We start from the raw sequence: 20,181 nt of genomic DNA on the forward strand, positions 1-20,181 counted from the left end.
TTGTTGAACCTCCTATGGTTGGTGATTGCCCAGTTCTCTCATTTGTCTTGGTCTCTCTGCAGGGCCTCCCTGCCTTTGAGGGAGTCAACAGCTCCTCCCAGTTTTGTATTGTCTGCAAACTTGTTCAGTATCACTTCCAAATCCTGCATCGAAGTCACTTATGAAGACGTTGGAGAGCACAGGGCCGAGGATGGAGCCCTGTGGAACCCCACTAGTGACAGGTCCCCAGTCTGCTGTCACCCCAGTCACTATTACCCTCTGTGCCTGACCCGTGAGCCAATTGCTCACCCATCACATGGTGTGTTTATCCAGCTGTGGGCTGGACATTTGGTCCAGAAGGATCCTGTGAGAGACAGTATCAAAAGCTTTACTGGAACCCAAAAAGATTACATCAACTGGCTTCCCTTGGTCTGCTGGGTGGGTTACCTTGTCATAAAAGGAAATTGAGTTTGATAAGCAGGACTTTCCTCTCACGAAGCCGTGCTGGCTGTGACTGATGACTGCATTGTCTTTCTGGTGTTTTTCAATACTTCCCACAATAATCTTCTCCATAACTTTACCAGGCACTGAAGTGAGACTGACAGGCCTGTAGTTTCCAGGGTCCTCCTTCCTGCCCTTCCTGAAAATCGTGACAATGTTCACCAGCTTCCAGTCAGCTGGGACCTTTCTGGGTTCCAAAGACCACTCAAAAATCATTGAGAGAGGTTGTGCAATGACATCAGCCAGCTCTTTGAGGCCCCACAGGTTTGCAGGGATCCAGCTGGAGCAGCAGATCCTCACAATTTCAGGGTTGACTGGGAGTTGATCATTCTCACAGTCGTGGTCCTCCAGCTCAGGGCACTGAGACCCCCTTGATCCATCATCCATGTTGAAGACAGAGGAAAAGAAAGCATTAAACATCTCTGCCTTGTCGCTGTCTCTGTTTTTGAGGTGACTATCCTCATCCTGTAATGAATTATATTTCTCTGCTGCCTATTGCCATTAATATATTTGAAAAAACTCTTTTTATTGTCCCCCCAGCTTCTGACCAGCTTCAACTCCAATTGAGCTTTGGCCACATGAATTTCCTCCCACCCCGTAGATATGGATATCGTCCCTATCTGTAGGGACAGAAATATCCATATATTCAGGTAGTTGGATACAGAAGCAGCCTGACTGTCAGAGATGTGGAGCTTTGAATATTTTGACTAGTTTTCGTCATCACTGAGATTTTTATTCAAAATAAAGCCAACTGAAGTGTAGACAGGGGAGCCTAACAGTTCAAAAAGCACAGCTGCTGTTTGCAAAATTGAGCTTTGTAATGATTGTAATGTGTAACTAAGTATAAGCAGTCTTTTTTCCCGTGTATGTGTTTGTGTTGTTGACAGCTTTACAGAAAAATGGCTGTAATTCTCTGGATTTTGTGGATAGCTACATAGAACATAGGCATGCCTGGAGAAGGGAAGGCTCTGGGGAGATCTTGTAGCACCTTGCAGTATCTAAAGGGGGCCTACAAGAGTACCCCTTTTACAGGGGCATGTAGTGATATGACATGGGGGAATGGCTTTAAACTGAAATTGAGTAGGTTTAGATAAGATGTAAGGAAGAAGCTCTTTACTGTGAGGGTGGTAAGGCACCAGAACAGATTGCTCAGAGAGGCTGTGGGCTTCCCATCTCAAGACCAGGCTGGATGGGGCTCTGAGCAACCTCCATGGCAGGGAGTTGGAGCTCATTATCTTCAATGTCCCTTTCAATGCAAACCACTCTATGATTCTATGATTTTTATATTACTTTTGTATTGTTTTGGTATCTGTGAAATTTCCTATCCTGTTTGTTAAAAAAAATAAAAATTCACAGGGAAATTTATCTATAAAGCACAGTACTTACTTTATAACTTGTTTTTCTTAAATTTACTCTTCACAAGGAAGGTACAACGCCTTCCTTTTTCCTTTCTATTTACTTTATTGATTCAATAAAAAGTAATAGGAGGCTTTCACTTTATATTGCATTTCAGCATTTCATATTCTCTGTTTCAAACAAGATTTATAACAGAATCACGCCAGTATTTTCATCACTGCCTTTTCTTTTTCAGATAGACTAGGAAAAGAGTCCCTGAGGTAACTGTATTAAACTATTGCAGTTAAAAAACCCACAGTGCAGTGACTGGTCTTTAAAAAATTTTCCTTTTTTTTTTTTAAATAAAGTTGCTCCCTTTTTTTTAATACTATTTTTTTTTTTTAAACCACTCTAATGAAGATCAAATTATGTATTAGATGTTCAACGATGCAAGCAGGGTGTGTGATACCCCTTCAATGATAGCAAATATAAAATAGTGGCAAAAATAGCATTTTCCCAAGAAAAGCAGTCATAAAGTCCTCGAGATCACCTTAGATTCTGTCGTTCAGTTTTCATGGTTTAGTGGGTAATTTCCTTAAAAATCAGTAGTCTCTTATCCCCCTCCATCCATGTAAAGTGGACATCTGTGTTCCACAGTCATATACTTACAATTTAATCAGCCTAGGATCTTATTGGGCAGAGGGGTGTATAATACAAAACTTCCCAGTGGTGTGGAAGTGGTCCAACAAAATACACTTATCATTACAGATGACAGAAAAGAATGAAGTTTGTTACATACTTTCTGCTTATGCTTACTCAAAATTTATATGGTGATTCAAAAACATGAAAAAAAAATAGTTTTGCTTACTCCAGTTCCAGTCACAGAATGATCTTATTTTTTTGGTGTCTCTTCACTGAGTACATGATGGCTAAAAGTCTTTTTCCTGATTACATATTTTCTTCATTTTGAAGAAATTTTATATGTCAATATGGTGTAAGATTAAAGTCATAAGCGATAGACAGAATTGTCTATCTTGAAATAGTGAAGTTTGCAGAATGTGGCATGGGTGTTGTATTTGGCAGAAGCAAATGCTTCCCCCTGTATTATATAATATCTGTAAAAAACCTTCAGCGAGGGGCAATATGTATTTTCATGTTGATGGTGCTAAATACATCTGTCACAGCAAAGCTTTAAATTATTTGTGTACCTAAATCAAAGGGACGTGACCCTGGTTTGTGTGGGTCCATCATGAAGTACAGTGGTAGAAGTATTGGGTAGAGGGGAAAGTAGCTGTTGAGCAAAAGTTACAAAGTCAGCTGGACAGCAGCAAGCAGTATATGTTAGTGTCCATATCCCAATATGCATGCTGCACTTTTGGCACAGTTGTTTTCAGACTGAAAAAGTGACCTGAGCTGCCAACGTTATGCAGAACAGGTAATGATGCACAAAAGAGAAATAGTAATTGTGTAAAGATACTTATTTTTTACTTTTTCTGATCATCTAGTTATTAACAGGAAGACTGAGATTTCCTTGTTCAGTAGATTTTCATTTGAAGGTAAATTCTTTCCAAAAGAAGCCTGTGGCTGGGTCAATTGCCTTTCAATTCACTTTAGGCTAAATAATTTTTTTACTGGTAGAAATGTGTCTTATCCCATTTATGCAATGATCTGTGAAACCTTCATATGTTTTAAACACATATAAAAAATCATACAGCATTTACTATTTTTGGGATTTAAAAAAAACCCAAACAAACCAACATACAGTAATATGTATTTTTGCATTAATTCTTTAAAATAACTTATAGAAACCTACTAAGTTTGAGGGGGTATATATTTTTCTCTATAAAGATAGCAGTATGAGAAAATATTTTGTTGAAAAGGTGCAATACAAGTACTGAGAGAGTAGTGCAGCTTTTGTCTCTCCCTGTCTGTGATAGTCAAATAAGTGGTGCTGTTTTCACTTACACAATTAATCCTTGTAACACTGAGATACAGAAAATTTCAGATTAGATAAATTGTTTTGAAATTCATTGTACTATTAAATGCCATATAAGCTTTTAAACTTTGAAATTTCTGAGTCCATAATTTAGGAAGTCTTGATAATTTTAGCATAGTATTACACAAAATTATGACGAAAAAGAAAACAGTGAAAATAATAAGGAAGATAAAATTTTGTAAATAATAATATTTTTAAAGTTATTTTTATTTTTTAAGGTAATAGAGTTCATTAAGTTTTTGATTTGTTTTACAGAATAGAAGAAAATATAGGATAGTAATTGCAGTGAATTTACAAACTGCAATTACATGCTGTGTAGCATCATGTGTAATACTATGATACCACTCTAATACCACTGTGAGCATTAAATATTGTTGTATTCTTGGTTGTTAATAAAGAAGTAGGTATACTTGCTTCCATTACTTCCTCTCTTGTTGAATAGGAAGGTAGCAATGACTGTGCAGCTTCTTCTTTTACCACGCACATATAATGTGATGTGAGCAAAGAAATCAGAAATTGGTTCTACCGCGCATTGACTTTTATGTGGCCTTGTAGTTGATACTAGGTCAGATAAAAATACGCAGTCATTACCACACTATAGAAGAGAGCAACAGTATAATTGCTTTTTGGAACAGTGAAGATCATGGTTCAGCTCAGCACACACTTTTCTGGGTGATTTTACAGAATATTTTGTGACAAAATCTGGCTTCAAGAATTGCTCTTCAGAGTGAATGGGAAATAATAGTAACCAGAAACTAAGGGATTTTAAATTTTTCATTTAAATAAATGATTTAAATAACATATAAATGTGTTGATTTCACTTTGTATAGGTGGGAGCCATCAATTCTGTATAAATTTTATCAAGATTTTATGTACCTTTATGTTCTAAATTTTTTTATTTCAAATCATAGTGTGTATATGATACTGATAAATGAGTACTTTTGCACTGAGGAAGTACATAACTCAAAGAGCTCTAAGCAAAATTTAATTCTAATGCAGTCAGCAAAGTAAAGCCTCATTAGATTTTCTGTGTCTTCTTCCATACTTTCTGTAGATGTAGATATCTCTGGAGACAGAGACATCTCAAATTCTGCATGAGGCATGCAAGAAGAATATAGGGCAAGTGCAGAGGCACTTTCCCATTCTGGCAGTTCAGGAAAAGACAGAGGCTAAGATGAAAATCAGACAGGTTTGTTTACCTCAGTCATACTGTTTACAGCTATCAACATTATCCAGTTTCTGCAGAAGCAGCTGTTCTAGTGCTCCAAACTGGGGTGCACACATCAGTGTATGAGACCAAGCACTCCTGTCAGCCACACAAAGCCCTACATGATATTTCAGTTACTTTCACTAGTAAGCACAAGGTAAAATAGCTTGCAAAATTATATAAAATTTGACCTAGTCATGAAGGAGTTTTGGGATGGAATGCAGAAAAAAAGTGAGCTGATGTTTTTAAATGATGGGAGGCAGGCCTTTTTTGCCATTTGGCACTGCGGTGTGGTGAAATATGGAGAAGCATGATGGAATCTAGTTTTTCTACAGAAAGAGCAAACTTATTCTGTCTCTGCAGTCTGTAAGTGATTTGGCTACTCTTTGGCTGAAAGAATCAATACAAGGTATAGAGCTTTATTAATCCTGAAATTTTGCTTTTTTGCAGGGCAGACTGTGCTGCAAAATTCCAGCACTACTTTAAGTCCGGTGCTCTGGAGAGTAGCCTCATACTCATTTGCAAATATTCAAAAAAAGCTGAGAGTATTAAATTTCTTTCTTGTAATGCTAGTCAAGCATGTATCCACTTAGCTAATTTTAAAAATCATAGTTTTATTAAAGTCTGTCTTCTTCCTCTCTGTTTGACAATTGTGAATAAGAGTGACAGTGAGCCTTCACTTCAGTTAAAACAGCAGCTTCAAGCAGACATTTAGTAGAATTTTTCATTGCAGTGCATTTAGTGTGAGAATTCACTGGGATGCATATGGATGCTAAGTCTCTAAAATCAAAATCAATTTCATTTCCTCTTCACTGTTATTTCTAAAAATAGACCTTGAAAATGTATTTAGGTGATTTTTCTTTAGATAAAATCATTACACACTACACTAGTAATCATTTTACTATTCTATAAAATTTCAACCCACCAGTTCCCTACAGAATGAAGATAGAATCACTACCAAAATATTTACTAACCTCAAGAAGTAAATTTTCAGTATTTTTGTTACCTGTTAAAAGGAAAGTAGTATTAATTAAACTTCCATTAGCTGTGCAGTTCTGAACATTCAAAAAGTTGTCCAGTGTATGTATTGAACTGATTAGAAATGTCATATTTCCCATCAAATAAATGCAGCCTCACTTTCCTCTTTCACTGAAGAGTTGTCCTCTACACATGGTTCCATGTATTTCTGTGAAGGATATAATGGAAAAATTCGGAAAATATTTCCTGCACATAGTATATATGAGTTTTTCGTAGCCTCTTGCAAGAGTTTTAGCTTACAAACATGCTGAAAATAACTTGTTATTTTACTGTGCTCTGTTTTATTTTTAATAACTTCAAAATTCAGCATGGGGATAAACCACGACAACGACCACCCATCCTGTGCAGATGGCGTCCATATCATGTCTGGGGAGTGGATTAAAGGGCAGAATCTTGGGGATGTTTCATGGTCTCAGTGCAGCAGGGAAGATTTGGAAAGATTTCTCAGGTATATAATTCAAGAAAAAGAAGTCTTACTGCATGTTGTTTACAAATAGCTGCAATAAATATCCTGAAATCATAAGTTTTCAATATTTTTTAATTCTGTGGGAGATTTGGCACTGCATAATCCATCAAAATATTTGAAATCATCATAATCTAATATTTGAGAGATTTATTAAGATCAGTTTTCAGCAATTATATTTATTTTTATATTTTTGTGTGTTAATGCACATGATTATAATTTTATCTACTTATATACACATTTTATATATGTAAATATGTTTACAGTATATTAATATGTTGTGTATTGAAGTGTTAGACAGTGAATGAAACATGAACACTCTGCAGATTCTCTGATCTACGTTGTGCCATTCAATATAAAACCTTGCACTATGATTACATTTTGTTAATTTTTAAATACAAATTTACTACGAGATGCTTAATAGAGAATAGTATACCTAGAAAATGAAACATTTAGTTTCACTCTGAGTTTCTGAAATTGTATCTGTTCCTTGGAGTTCTGTTCCTTTATAAAGTTTATAGATTTATCTGTTGCCAATTTACTTGCAGCAGTTAAGAAGGTCTGCTCTAGGATAATAGAATAGTCAGTGTAGCTTACATTAGTCAGTGTGATACATTTGTAGTGAATCTAGACAGAAATCAGAATCATGACTTGGTGCTTTAACAGGCCTAATTTTCAAATATTTTTTTCTTCAATTTTTAAGAAAAGTTAAATTTTTGGCTACCAGCTCGGAAACACATGTGTTTTTAAATGCATATATCTATATGTGTGTGTGTGTGTGTGTGTGTGTGTGTTTGTATATATGTATAAATAATTTGAAATTATTAATTTGAAGTCCAGCTGGATGTGAAAACTAAGCTATGCGATTTTTTTCTATGCATTATAATTTTTCTACTTTTTTAAATGGTTTAAATCGCTATCAAAATCTTAATCCATTAAGTGAATTTTAAACTAAAATGTTGACCAGCGCCTTCCTGAAATACCTTTAATAGCTGATAAATTATATTGTCTTTCTGCAGATGTGCAACAGCAGCACATACTATTAACTTAGAACAAATAAGCCATGTTAATTTATATGTGAACGACAGCCCAATGCTGATGAATAAAAAGCTCTTAGAAGTCCACATATTTCTAATGTTGTACACAGGATTAAGTTAGTGTGACAATCAGATTCTTTAGGGTTGCTCAGCATATGAATCTCTGCACATTACCAGGTCAAAGGCCAGTAACTGTCTGGTACAGACGAATCCTCAGAGCCTCAATTCTGTGATTATTCCCTCCAAGCTCCCGGGAATGACCTACACTGCAGATGAACAGTGTCAGATTCTTTTTGGACCAACTGCTTCCTTTTGCCAAGAAATGCAGGTAAGACTGTGTGTGTACTGCAGAAAGCACACCTACCAGCTAATTTTTTGTGTGAGAGATACTTTTGTACGTGTGTTCGATAGAAAGAGAGCATAGCACCTTTGAAGTAAGAAGTTTACACTCGCTTTCCAAAGTTAATATGCGCATTTTCATTGATTTGTCTTGTAAGGCTTGCTTTGGGTCTCCAAATATCCTGAAACATGTTTTATCATATTGTGCCATTGATAACCTTCTTTGTACTTTAGATATAGAAGACGTCACAGTGCTAAAACATCTTGTTGCAGCAAATGGAACATTTGCAATTTATTCCACTGGGACCAGATTTTGTGCGTAGGTTCCATTTTATTATGTTTTGGGTCCTTGAACCTCCATATCTGACCTTCAGAAGAATAGTGGTGTTAGCTGGGCTTTCTGCACTGCTGGATGTACCCTGCCTCCCAGCAGTCTCCCGTGAGCCCAGGCAGACCTGTACAGTGCCATGACAGCAGGAGTTCCAAAAACTGAGTTTCCTGACATTGCTTCATGCCATTGTGTGAAGCAGTGTCACTATATATAAATTTTAAAAACACCAATTAGCAAAATTGAAGAGGTCTTCATAATGAAACAGAAATCAATATTTATTAATAAATATTAAACATCTGACTGAAGAAGCAGTTTAAGAATGGTTTTAACAGAAAAATCAACCTTCTTAAAATCAACAGGACAGACTAAACATGTTGGATGCCCTTGAGATGATAACTAAGACAAGATGGGGAGATGATATTACAAATGTATAAAGAACACAGAGTATGGGCTGACAGAACAGGGACTAGGAGGAACTGTGAAATAAAATTTCATCAGAATCAGGGGTCTGATAGCTTGGAAAGGTTAGGAGTATTTAGTATGAAAGCATGATTGCTTTCTCCTTTAGTTCTTTAGTTCTCTAGTTCTCTCCCTCTTTTCAGCTTGGACATAGTACTATTTCTTTAGAGACTTTCACTGAGCCTAATTTTTATCTAAAAGTTCTTGAAGGAAACATTGCAATACATGTATGACTAACGCGTGCTGGGAGTGGTATAGCTGAGAAGAAAAAAAAAAAAGACCCATATTTCAGCTGTCTTATTGTTTGTGGAAACATTTTCACTCCAGACATGAGAAGTAGAAGTCAACGTCAGTTAAATTTAGTGCATATTAACCAGGTGGTGTTCAACTATTTGCACAGGCTCTTGGTGCTGGTAGCTAGGTGTCCATTTCTAGTCATCTTTAATCATGTTCCCATCTTCTGGCACTTTGTATGTAAGAGGACACCTTTCAGCTAAATCACTGATCTTCATCTAAATAAATCCTTCTGCTTTTTCCCACTAACTGGATCATTATATTTGTGTTGAATATTAATATTTATATTAAAATCACCAGTTTATGAAAATTCATGTTAAATGTTAATATTAACATAACAGTGTAACTAAAGAGATGATGTGGGTTTGCTGTGAAGAAAGAACATAGTAACGATTCAAGACAATACAAAAGGCGGGTAGTCTTTTCCACTATTCTTTTTTCCTGACCAATTGCAAAATAGTTTTAGTTCTCTTCATAAAACTGTGTGTTGCTTGATAACTTTATGACCTAAACAGTTAGAAAAAGAAAGCCCAGTAACAGTTTCTGCAAAGAGAAAAAGGGGAAGAACCTTCTGCAAAAGTTTCTCCAAAATCCTCTGCAAAACTGGCAACCCTGAACTGGAAACCATACAATCAAATACTGAAGGAAAAAAAATGTTGTAATGAATTTTTAAGAACTTTGGATCTATTAAAAATGACATACAAATGAATAAATGACACTAAGGACAGAATTGAGGGGGCACTGAGGTAGAAGAGTTTCCCAAAGATTCCCTGCCAACCTCTGTAAAGTCACCTTGCTGGTTTGCGTCTGCTTTCTTTTCTCTGGAAGCTAAATTTTCACTCTCACCTTCCTCCCAACAAAAAAATCCAAGAGGCTTGATCCTTGGTTTGTAGCCCTGAAGAGCCAGTTACAGCAAGCTTAGACACTATATTCAGATCTCCTCCTTGTGCTCTGTGCTCTGGGTCTTAAATTTATCTCTTCCCTTACAAAAGTTTACTGTATACTAGTATACTGTATACTGTGAAGGGCTGTTACTAATTTTATCATCTCCTTCAGAAATGTAAGGATTTTAGATGCAAGTAATGACTCTGCTGAATTTAACCTTCCAAATAATTGCATTTTACTTATTATGAAGGTGATTCAAAGTTCTCTATGTTAATTGTGCAGATTATTGTGGCTACCACTGGAGAAGTGAGCATTTAGAAGACCTTTCTAAATTGAATAGAGTATTTCATTAATGTATCAATTTACTAAAATAATCATTTAATTACACGTAGATGACCACTGAATATTTTGTGATATCCAGACTACTTCCTTTAGTCTCTGTATACTCTCTCCTACTCTGCCAGTAACTGGCAGTTTATTATGGTTATACATGTTGTCCACAAGCCAGGAAATGAGAGAAACATACTCCTCGAAGGTTCATTTAAACATCAGTAAATCCAACAATTTATAGCCCAGGATTTCTTGGACACATTCTACTTGCTGAACAGTTCATGCACTTCAGTATAACTGTGTAAAAGATAAATTATGAACTTATGTCGCGGTCTTACATTTTTTGTGACTGGAAGACAACTTGATGAGCAGAGTTCCATGCAATCTTCTACATTAAGCAACTATTTTTAATATATAACATCTATTGAACTAAGAAATCAAATGAATAATGATGGTACACAACTTTATAATTCTACAAATACGCATTTCTGCTGAGATAAAGTTTTTACAAGTGCTGTTACTCAGCAGCACTTAAGGATAATTAAGTCATGTTACATGGCAACCTCTGAGAAACACTGCAGGTGTAAATGATTTTCACTTGCTATCAAGAATTCCTCTTTATAATGCAATGACTGAAGCAAAGGACTGAAGGAACCATTGAGGTCCTACTCCCGTATTTTCCTAAGTGAGCCCTTCCCATCCTCTTTCATGAATGGCATCCAGACTTTATTTTTTCCCCTTTCATCTTTATTTCAAAGACTTTTTTTTTCGTACTCCAAGCAAAATTTATGGAACCTGAGAAAAGTGTGAGTGGATCTCCAGGTTCAAGATTTATACTGTGTCTCCGTGCTTATCTTGTAAGGGAGCCAAGTTTGCTTTTATGCCCATGATGTCTCACACAAGAATCAATTAGTTCCTAACATTGTTTCACATAACAGATAGTGAGATCATGGCCCAGAAGTAGTTCTTGATGTTTAAATGTGATTGTAGAACTTGACAATTTAATATAATTGTTGAACTATTAAATGTTGGCTTTTAAGATTAAAGTCCAGGATGCGAATGCTATCTAGTCAGTTCCACTAAAACAATTCTTGTCATAACACAGCTGTGATCTTTGCAAAGAAGTAGGAGACTGGTTATATTTCCTGGTGATTTTTAAGGCATTTCAGGGAATGATCACAATGAAAAGAACAAAAAGGCATGGAAATATTACAGCCCTGGTGAAATATCTGACCTCATCTCTACCACCACATTTTAAACAGTCTTGACTTTGCACAAATACTGTTCTAAAATGCCCTTTTTGTCTCTGGTCTTTCCTCTCAACTGGATCTTATTTCCATATGCTTATATAATTGGAAATGCACCCTGCTGACCCTCACAGACCTGCCTCACTATTTTCTTTCAAAAAAAACCCAAACAAAACAAAACCCAAAAGCTGTAGCGACCTCTGCTATTTCTCTAGTACAGTGTGACTTTCATGTTGTATTTTACAAGGTTTTGCTGCAAAAAACTCATGATTAACACATCTGTTCAGAAAAAAAAAAATCCTTTTCATGTGCTTGGCAGTATTTTGTTCTCAAGTGTACACACAGAGAAATAATTTACAGATTGTGAATAATCCAGTATCATAAATTTTTAATCTCCACTAACTGTAACTTCCTTTGGCTAGTCTAAAAAGCTGCAATGGCTGTTCGACTAGTAAACCTTTGTGAATATAAGCTTAGCTGTCCTGATTTTGACTGAGGAGTAAATTTCTGGTTTAGAAATTAGTGCTCTGATTGTGGAGTGACTTAAGGCTCAAAGCAGTTTCTATCTGGGGCAGTGAGGCTCGTCGTTCATAGGGAGGTGGTATACAAGTATTTGTAGAAGCAATAAAATGCACATTAGCAAGTGAAGTGTCTTGATTTGATTTACTTAATTTAGTTTGCAGAGCTCAAGTACACCTCTGTGTTCAGGTACCCAAATCCTCGTAAAGCTGACTTAATGCCTCTCGATATTGAGAAGAATTGTTTCTGACTTTGTAAGGAACTGTGGGTTTGTCGTAAGCCATTCTGCAATCATATGCAAGGGAAATCAAGCATAAGATCATAGTGTTTGGGAAAAAAAAAAAAGGGGTCTCGTACTTAAAAAATGTGATGACATGAAGGAAAATTTGACTACTTTTTCAAAACTTGGAGAAATTTGGATGGCTTTTGCTCCATTGTAGTAATTAGTAAATGAAGATTTGAAGATAAGAAAAAATATATTATTTAGGAATATTAAACTAACATGTATTTTTATTGAGTAGTTCCAACAGTATGTCTCTCATTTCATAGTTGGTATGGAAGCACTTGTCATGAGCATTGATATTCTGTCTCATCTGCTATTGTGTTCATCTACATTGTTTGAAAAAACAATGAAAAATAACAGAAATTGCAGTTTGATATTTGAAAATGCTTATTAAAATTGTTCACGAGCAAGATAGGACTTCCGTGGCTGTTTTTTTAGGACATGCATGAGCTAACTGTTGTCTTTTTAGTTCAGCTTCAGCACAAAACTGTTACAGGATGAATCAGGAGTGAGTCTGACTGTTACCATCCTTGTCTCTTGTTTTTGTGCAACGTTTCAGACCTCTACAATCTTTGACTCTTTTTGATCACTGATGTTACAGTCATTTTTATGTGCAAGGCTCCCACTGGAACTGTCCTATTCCTTGGTTGAGACAAAATCTTTTGTTGAATGGCATTTCCTGTGCCATAAGTCTTTTTTCAAGGTAGCATAATATTTATCACAAATTATTCACGCGTGGTATGAAAGGCACAGAGACTCTTACTGGGTGTACCAATATAGCAAATCATTTCCTCCAGAAAAAGCATGTCTTTTGGCACCCCTGTTTTAAAAAAAACTCCAGCTGCTCTTTATCTTTTATCCTCTCTGCATCCCATTCCTCTCTCCTGATCCTTCTTGCCCCTCTCTGGGCGATACACGTGTTGAGGGGGAATTACTGTGCATACACAATAATATTCGGGACACACGTGTCCTCAGTTCTCTTCCACATGGTTTAATTCTTAAGAGGGGGAACAGACAGAAAGGAGAATGAAGTCATGACTGAAAACCATGGGACAAGGAGAACTTTTTAGAGAAAAATAGGGAAAGCTGCCTATTTGGGAAATTTGGGGAAATAGGAGCCAGCATTCCACAAGGTTGTACTTTCTCTTAAATAAGGTAAAAATTGCTTTGTTCTCGTGCTTAAGAAGGACAGAATAAGGAACATATCTTTCCCACTCTAAAATTCACTACAGAATAGCCCCCCTGTCATCTCCCTTCTCTTCTTTGCAGCAAAAAATATTTCATCCTCCTTTGTCAGGTTGCTTTGTGTCTCCTCTGTGGATATCAAGTTGGATGCCTCTCGAGATTTTTTTTTTTTCCTAGAGGAATAGATGAATTCTAGAGGAATTAGGAATCATTGGAAGAGCATAAGACAGTCATTGGATTGTCATGAACACCAGGAATCTGGAAAACCTAGAGAAGCGTGATTAGTAGGAGTCCAAGCAGATTCTTTCCACTTTGATGGTACTAAAGTCTGTTTAAAGGCAGGTTAAACATGTACAAAAAACAAACTGGTAACTTTGTGACAACACTAGTGGGCTGCATGCAAAAGGTAGGATTTCTGCTTACTTCTGTGTTTGGTTTTCAGCATGTCATTTGCACTGGGTTGTGGTGTAAGGTGGAGAGTGAGAAGGAATGCAAAACTAAACTGGATCCACCAATGGATGGAACAGATTGTGACACTGGAAAGGTATGCTTCTGGTGTAAAAGCAGTATCAATTATACTGAACATATAACAGTTAAGGAAACAGGCTGAATCAGTCTTTGCACTTGTTTTCAGTTCCTGCTTATTATCATTAAATATCAATTAGCATTAAAATAATCTATGTATAGTGGAATGTATTATGTGCTATACGTTATATAATACAGATATGAAAAAGAACATTTTCCTAAAAAAGCCAAAACTCCAGATGTTTTAATGTTTACACTCTTTTATTTCAAATTCTCTCTCCTTTTGTATCCTATTTATGACTGGAATGCCATTATTGCACTTCTAACTGTAAATAGCAACATAAGCTTTCAAAGATACAGAGTTCAGCTATGATCTGAGGTTTAGAAATAGTCTCATTGAAGAAATTTATCCAGATTTGTATGAAAAACTTTCAGAATAAGTTTTATAGGGAAGGATTTTATATCTTTCAATTGAAATTGTCACTGAATAATCAGAGATAATGCAGTCCCTGATGGGAACTGTAATGCTGAAAGAAACAAGTCCTGAGGACAGTCCTGGACACTGTGCTGTGATCTGCACAGTTCAGCTGGTTGATTCCTGGGCCCAAAAATGCTTTCCTAGGCAATGCCCAGTCTGAAACGAATAGGACAGCAAGGTCTGGGGACCATTTCTAGGAGGAATCCTTTAGTGGGAATTACCTTGTGTTCGAGGCTGTGGACAGGAATTGCACCTGCTCCTTGGCTGCTGAACCAGAGAAAGGTCCCTGGCCTTTGCATTTACTAGGACAGAAAAAAAAAATGTTTGGGGAACAACAGGCAACAAAAATATGTCTGAAAATATATTTTCAGAATATATGAAAAAAATATACGAAAAAAACCCTCTGTATTGAACCGAATGTTTATGTTTTGCTTCCCACGCGCTGTGGACCAGTGAATTGTTTTTCATATGCCTTGATTTATTTACCTAAGAGCTGAATTTTCACCCAGTGGTGTAAGGCTGGAGAGTGCATCAACCGGACCTCTTTCGCGGAGCGTACGGAGGGGGAGTGGAGCGCCTGGAGCGCCTGCAGCCGCACCTGCAACACTGGAGTCAGCAGTCGACAGCGCAAATGCCCTGGGTAAAAAACAAGTTCAGGTTTCCCTTGCTGTTCACCAGAATTTCTGAGCAAAGTTTGCTTGAGTGGGGAAACCCGTTAAGCAATTCATCTTTCATGAACGCCGAGAATCACTTAGGAGAATGAGGTATTTCAGGGGGGTTTTTTTGTTGCGTGGCAGCACTGTTTTCATCTTTTCTGCTTTTGTCAAAAGCTTAGATAATACTAGTAGGAGAATAAATTCTCTTTTTAACCTTCACCTGAAGAAGCGACAGAAACTTAAAATTCATACTTTCTGACTTGCAGAGCATCAGTGTGTAATTCTACTCTTTCAGTTTTTTTACTGGAGAAAGCTGACTTCTGTCTCATATGGAGAGCCAAGGAATTGCAACTATTACAGAGATCTTTCTACCAGTTTCACAGACATTTAGATAGACTATCTGTAAACACTATTTAGATGCCATATCTTGTGAAAATGCAAACCTTCTGCCATTGGGGATAAAAGGATTTTTATTTTTGGCTTGACTGAGGTTTGTTTCACTGTACCTCAGTGATCAGCTAAAAGATACTTTCCTTTTAACTACTCAGTACCATGTCTCTTTTAGTGGATCACCAAGTGAAAGAGAATAAATAGGCATAGGAGTGGGAACAGTATAAAGCTAAGTAATGAAGACAATTATAGAGAAGATTAAACCGGAGTGGAATAGAGTCGAGTCGATGGTTTAGGAAAATAAAAGAGCAAAGGAGAGAAATAAAGGAAAATGGAAGACAATATAGCAGATCTGGGAGAAAATGTGATGATAGGAAAGATGGGGATTAAAAAAGATAAATTTTCATAGAGAATTTTGAGGAGAAGTTGGATATGGCTGTGCAAATGCATAGTAGTTTAACTGACAACTTAGATATGCAGAATGCTTTCATATTTCACGCCATGTAAACACCACTTTCAGCTGTGTACCTAAAAGCTATTTCTTGAACTTAAAGATGTTTCAGTTTCGCTCTCATTAATTCATTTTTACGGGCAAGGTTCCAAATAATTAGTTCCAGTTTATGCATTTCACTCTTCTTTTGCATTTTTTTCATTAGGAACTGCAAGCACAGATGCAGTGACTAGAAAGAAACAAAACATTTTTCAGAACATTGTAACACCCCACTTTTAAAAAAAGGAGAGGTAGAAAATCTACAGGTGTTACTTCCTTTCTGTAGCATGTTTGACAGAGTCCAGGTAGAGAAAAATCATCTCAACTATATCAACACTGCAGTTGAGGTTCTCTAGTCGTAGTGCTTCTTTGTGGCCAAGTGTAAATTATGGTTTAGCACCAGCCACACTTTACATGTAACGTGACCAGTACAAAGAGAAGGGAAACGTGTTTTGTTCTGCGACTTTGATTTTTTCCCATGGGTGTTTTTTTTGATGTTATGTGCCAACAAAAAACCCACCGTTTAAACGGAATTTGTGTCCAGCGTAAGTAAACTGTGCTGTAAGTTGAACAAAACACTACCAACAGTAAAGGGTTATGTTTATGCCATCTTTTCTAGTTCAGGCCTTGAAGGAGAGTGTCACGGGCCCACAATGCAGTATAGGGTATGTGAAAATCCCTCTTGTCCTGCTGGTGTGCCCGCCTTCAGGGACTGGCAGTGCCAAGCTTTCAGTGTCAGATCTTCGTATCAGAAGCACGTGCACCAGTGGCAAGCTGTCATTGATGATGGTAAGTAAAGACCAGCTCCCAGGTTCTTATCATCTGCCTAAATAGCTTGTAGCTTGTGGATGTTGTTGATTAGGAAAGGTATGGCAAAAACTAAAGCAAACAAACAAAACCAAGCCCCATATTTTTGGCGAATAATTTGAATTCAATAAGGCAAGATCTAGTGGTATTTTCATATGCCCTGGAATGTTTCGTCGTTTATTCCTATTTAATTTGTCCTTCTTAATAAGTAAAGGCTATGTTTGAATGAAAGTTCAGTGTCAGTTTTGTTTTATTTAATAAGAAATGTCGTATGAAGTGACTGAGAAATACAGATTTCTAGACTGATGTTAGATCATTAAGTATGCATATATCAGTTATATTTTTATCTACAAAGCCAAAAAGACGATGCAGATATTGTGAGCTTCTGTTTCTGAGGAAGGAGAGAGCACTTCTAGCTTAACATTGTGAGTATTTCTCATACCAGTGTTTGATTTTGGCAGAAATCCATATCTAATATATACTGCAAACTTAGATAAGATTTCTCTAAATCCTAACAGCTACTGAATGCAAAGTCCTGGCATATTGTATGCATGCTTCCATGCAAAAAACTTCTTTACATATCATATTATTATGAGAATGCTCAAGTGGAAGTATAGTGAAGTCAAATTTACAGTATCTGCAATGATAATGTTGGTGTAAAACATCAGTGACTAGAGGATAAATTCCTCTAAATGTGAACAATAGTTCCCATTTCACTGAATTTTCTGTTTAAAATTTTGTGTTTAAATTTATTTAAATTAAAAACAAAACAAAACAAAGAAAAACACCTCAAAAATACATCAGTTATTAAAACAGTTAATTTGATAATCATAGCAACTCTTAATAAAGACAACCCTGGAATGTCACAGGAGTACTGTAAGTATGTGTTACTAAATTTTAAGTAGTTCATTACTGTAATTGATTTTTAACTCTTGAAACAAATTATCAGAAACCATTAGAAAGCACAGATTTTAAGAAAACTATTTCGTTGTACACATGCTTTCATATATGACTAGATGAATAAGGGCTTTTTTTTCCTTCTAAGCCTTTTCTCAAGGTGTCAAAGTGAAAACTTGTGATATTATTGTATGTTAGGTCATTTCATAGTAAGAAGAATTCTCTCAATTGTTATATCGAGTCAATTCATTTTGGTTTGTTTTACTGAATTTCATTTTAGCGCAGGAACACATGATTTATGTGTTCCTAAGGGATCTAAAAGTCTGACTTGGAATAATTTGATTTTATTCAGATGAAGAATCTTGGCACTCTCCTGCCCCATGTAAAGGAGTGTGGATGGTAGCTTTCATCTAACTTTGTTCTGAATGATCCTATTGTCTTGAGATGTCCCTTAGGAGAAGCATAAGTGGATACCAGCCAAAGAGTTCCAATATTCAAGTATACGTTGTTCCCAAATCCTTAATTGTTTGCTCTCTTAGCCTTTAGTGGACACAAACTGTGCACAAAGTCCAAAATAGTTGCTGTGATTGAATGAGTGCTCCTGTAGTCTGTTGAAGTTGTCCGATGTTGTCGAGTTGCCGTCTCTTTGAGTTCAGTGTCTTTAAAATAATGTTTAGGTCATTTAAATGTTGTATTCCTTTAAAAATGCTGATGCATGCTTAAAGTCCCAGGGAACTTTGAGGTTACTATTTAAGGAGCATAACAGGAATCTGGAGGGCACAAATACAGGCAGCTTCTTAGCTGGAGATGCTTGTGTCTGACTAGCTTCACATGTTGGCAGAAGTGATCACATCTGTTTGCACTGGTCCTCTAGTGATACCCAGAGGCTTGTCCACTTCGGTAAATTAAATGTGCCCAGACCACTCTCTGATGTGTAAGTCAGCTGGCACTGACTTTGTCTGTCTGTGCTTTTCTACTCTTTTGCATGCTAAAATTGCTTTTCTGAAAACAGTCCTTTGCAGATGGCAATTTCCAGTCTAGACTGAGCTAGTGCTAGTTAGCACATGCAAAAAAATGTGGTGTAGACTGTTTTACAGTTCAGCTGTATAGACAGTAGGATTCCAGTGCCCATGAATGTTTCCTGGAACTGTTTAATTTACTAATAAAAACGCACTCCAGGAATCTAGAAGTCAGTATGAAGTCAGAGTGGCATAGATTGTGTCCAAGTGAAATCGGTTTCAGGTTCAGGATTGACTTTATCCTTTCAAAAATCTGCAACAGATTTGGGAAGAAGTTCTGAGTCAGTACATTTGTGAACAAAGGTATGAAAAAATCATGTAATTTTGTGCTCAGTTAACCACTGAGAAGAGGCTTTAGTTTATTTTGTTTGCTGTCACTTTCACAATGGTGAAACAAACTTCATTGTTTATGAATGATGACCATGGACACCAGGATGTTACTACGTTTTTATTGTCTTTCAGTATCAGAAATTGTTTGCAGAATGTTTTAGAAATTCAGTAGAAAGTTCCTTGAACTTGGTAAAGATGTTAAAAAGAATGTTTCCAGGGTTTTTGTGGTTTCTTGGTTTTTTAATGTGTACTTTGTAAATTCTTATATTTTTTCCCAGGGTAACTCAGTTACTGCATTTTTTTTTCTCTTTGACCTGCATAGTTATGAAATCTGGAAAGTGTTAAGTTTCTTTTTAAACCAATATTTATGTTCTGCCAAAAATATAGGAGAGTGAAAGTATAGATTAGGACCAAAATATTCCAACAGCTGTAATGTGTATACTCTTAATTGCAACAATGAACATGACACGAGTACTATGTAGGCCAAGTCTGTAGCAACAGCATGCTCTAAGAAGGAAAAAACCTTGAGTTTTTCAAACAGCTGAGAAATAGATCAAAAATTCCTACTACATAGATAAACAAATATCAGTTTTAACAACAATGTTGATGACAATTTTGTGTTTCTGAAGTGACCTTTTACCGATTTTGTGGGTTTTTCCATCATTGCTACTACAGAAAAACCTTGTGCCTTGTTCTGTTCACCGGCTGGAAAGGATCAGCCCATTCTTCTAACAGAAAAGGTGATGGATGGGACTTCCTGTGGCCAGCATGGGCTGGATATCTGTGCAGATGGCAGATGCCAGGTACGAGTTACTTGTTTCAGACCTAGATATACAGACACAGGTATGCAAGAGCGTACATTTGTTACACGTGCGTGTTACTTCTCTGACAACCTGTTGCAGTTTGCATGACCAAGAGTGAACGGCTCTGTTTTTGTATCACATTGAGATACTTTAAGCAAATTTCGCTCAGTGCAGCACAACATGTGAAGCAGCAGAAGGTTTGGTTTGGTGAATGTGTACCTGTAATGATAAAGATGCTTATAACAAACTTCTGCAGAGCGGATAATTACTGTAATTGATTTCATTTTCTAAGGGAAAAGCTTTCAACACGTTGAGAAATTTTGCCGTCAGATGAATGTCCATATGAATTACTCTGCCT

At 36.6% G+C, this 20,181-nt stretch overlaps 1 protein-coding gene across 1 annotated transcript in view; it reads left to right on the top strand.

Moving 5' to 3' along the window:
• ADAMTS19 (ADAM metallopeptidase with thrombospondin type 1 motif 19) overlaps nt 1-20,181 on the top strand; it is a 140,186-nt gene that overhangs the window by 81,120 nt on the left and 38,885 nt on the right. The window contains exons 9-14 of the mRNA XM_029965459.1: nt 6,364-6,504; nt 7,734-7,884; nt 13,871-13,972; nt 14,941-15,071; nt 16,587-16,756; nt 19,696-19,823. Coding sequence (XP_029821319.1) covers nt 6,364-6,504; nt 7,734-7,884; nt 13,871-13,972; nt 14,941-15,071; nt 16,587-16,756; nt 19,696-19,823 — 823 coding nt within the window. The remainder of the gene's footprint in view (nt 1-6,363; nt 6,505-7,733; nt 7,885-13,870; nt 13,973-14,940; nt 15,072-16,586; nt 16,757-19,695; nt 19,824-20,181) is intronic.

This window comes from Manacus vitellinus, unplaced genomic scaffold, assembly GCF_001715985.3.
Source record: "Manacus vitellinus isolate BGI_N305 unplaced genomic scaffold, ASM171598v3 scaffold_9_pilon, whole genome shotgun sequence".
Classification (NCBI taxonomy): domain Eukaryota; kingdom Metazoa; phylum Chordata; class Aves; order Passeriformes; family Pipridae; genus Manacus; species Manacus vitellinus.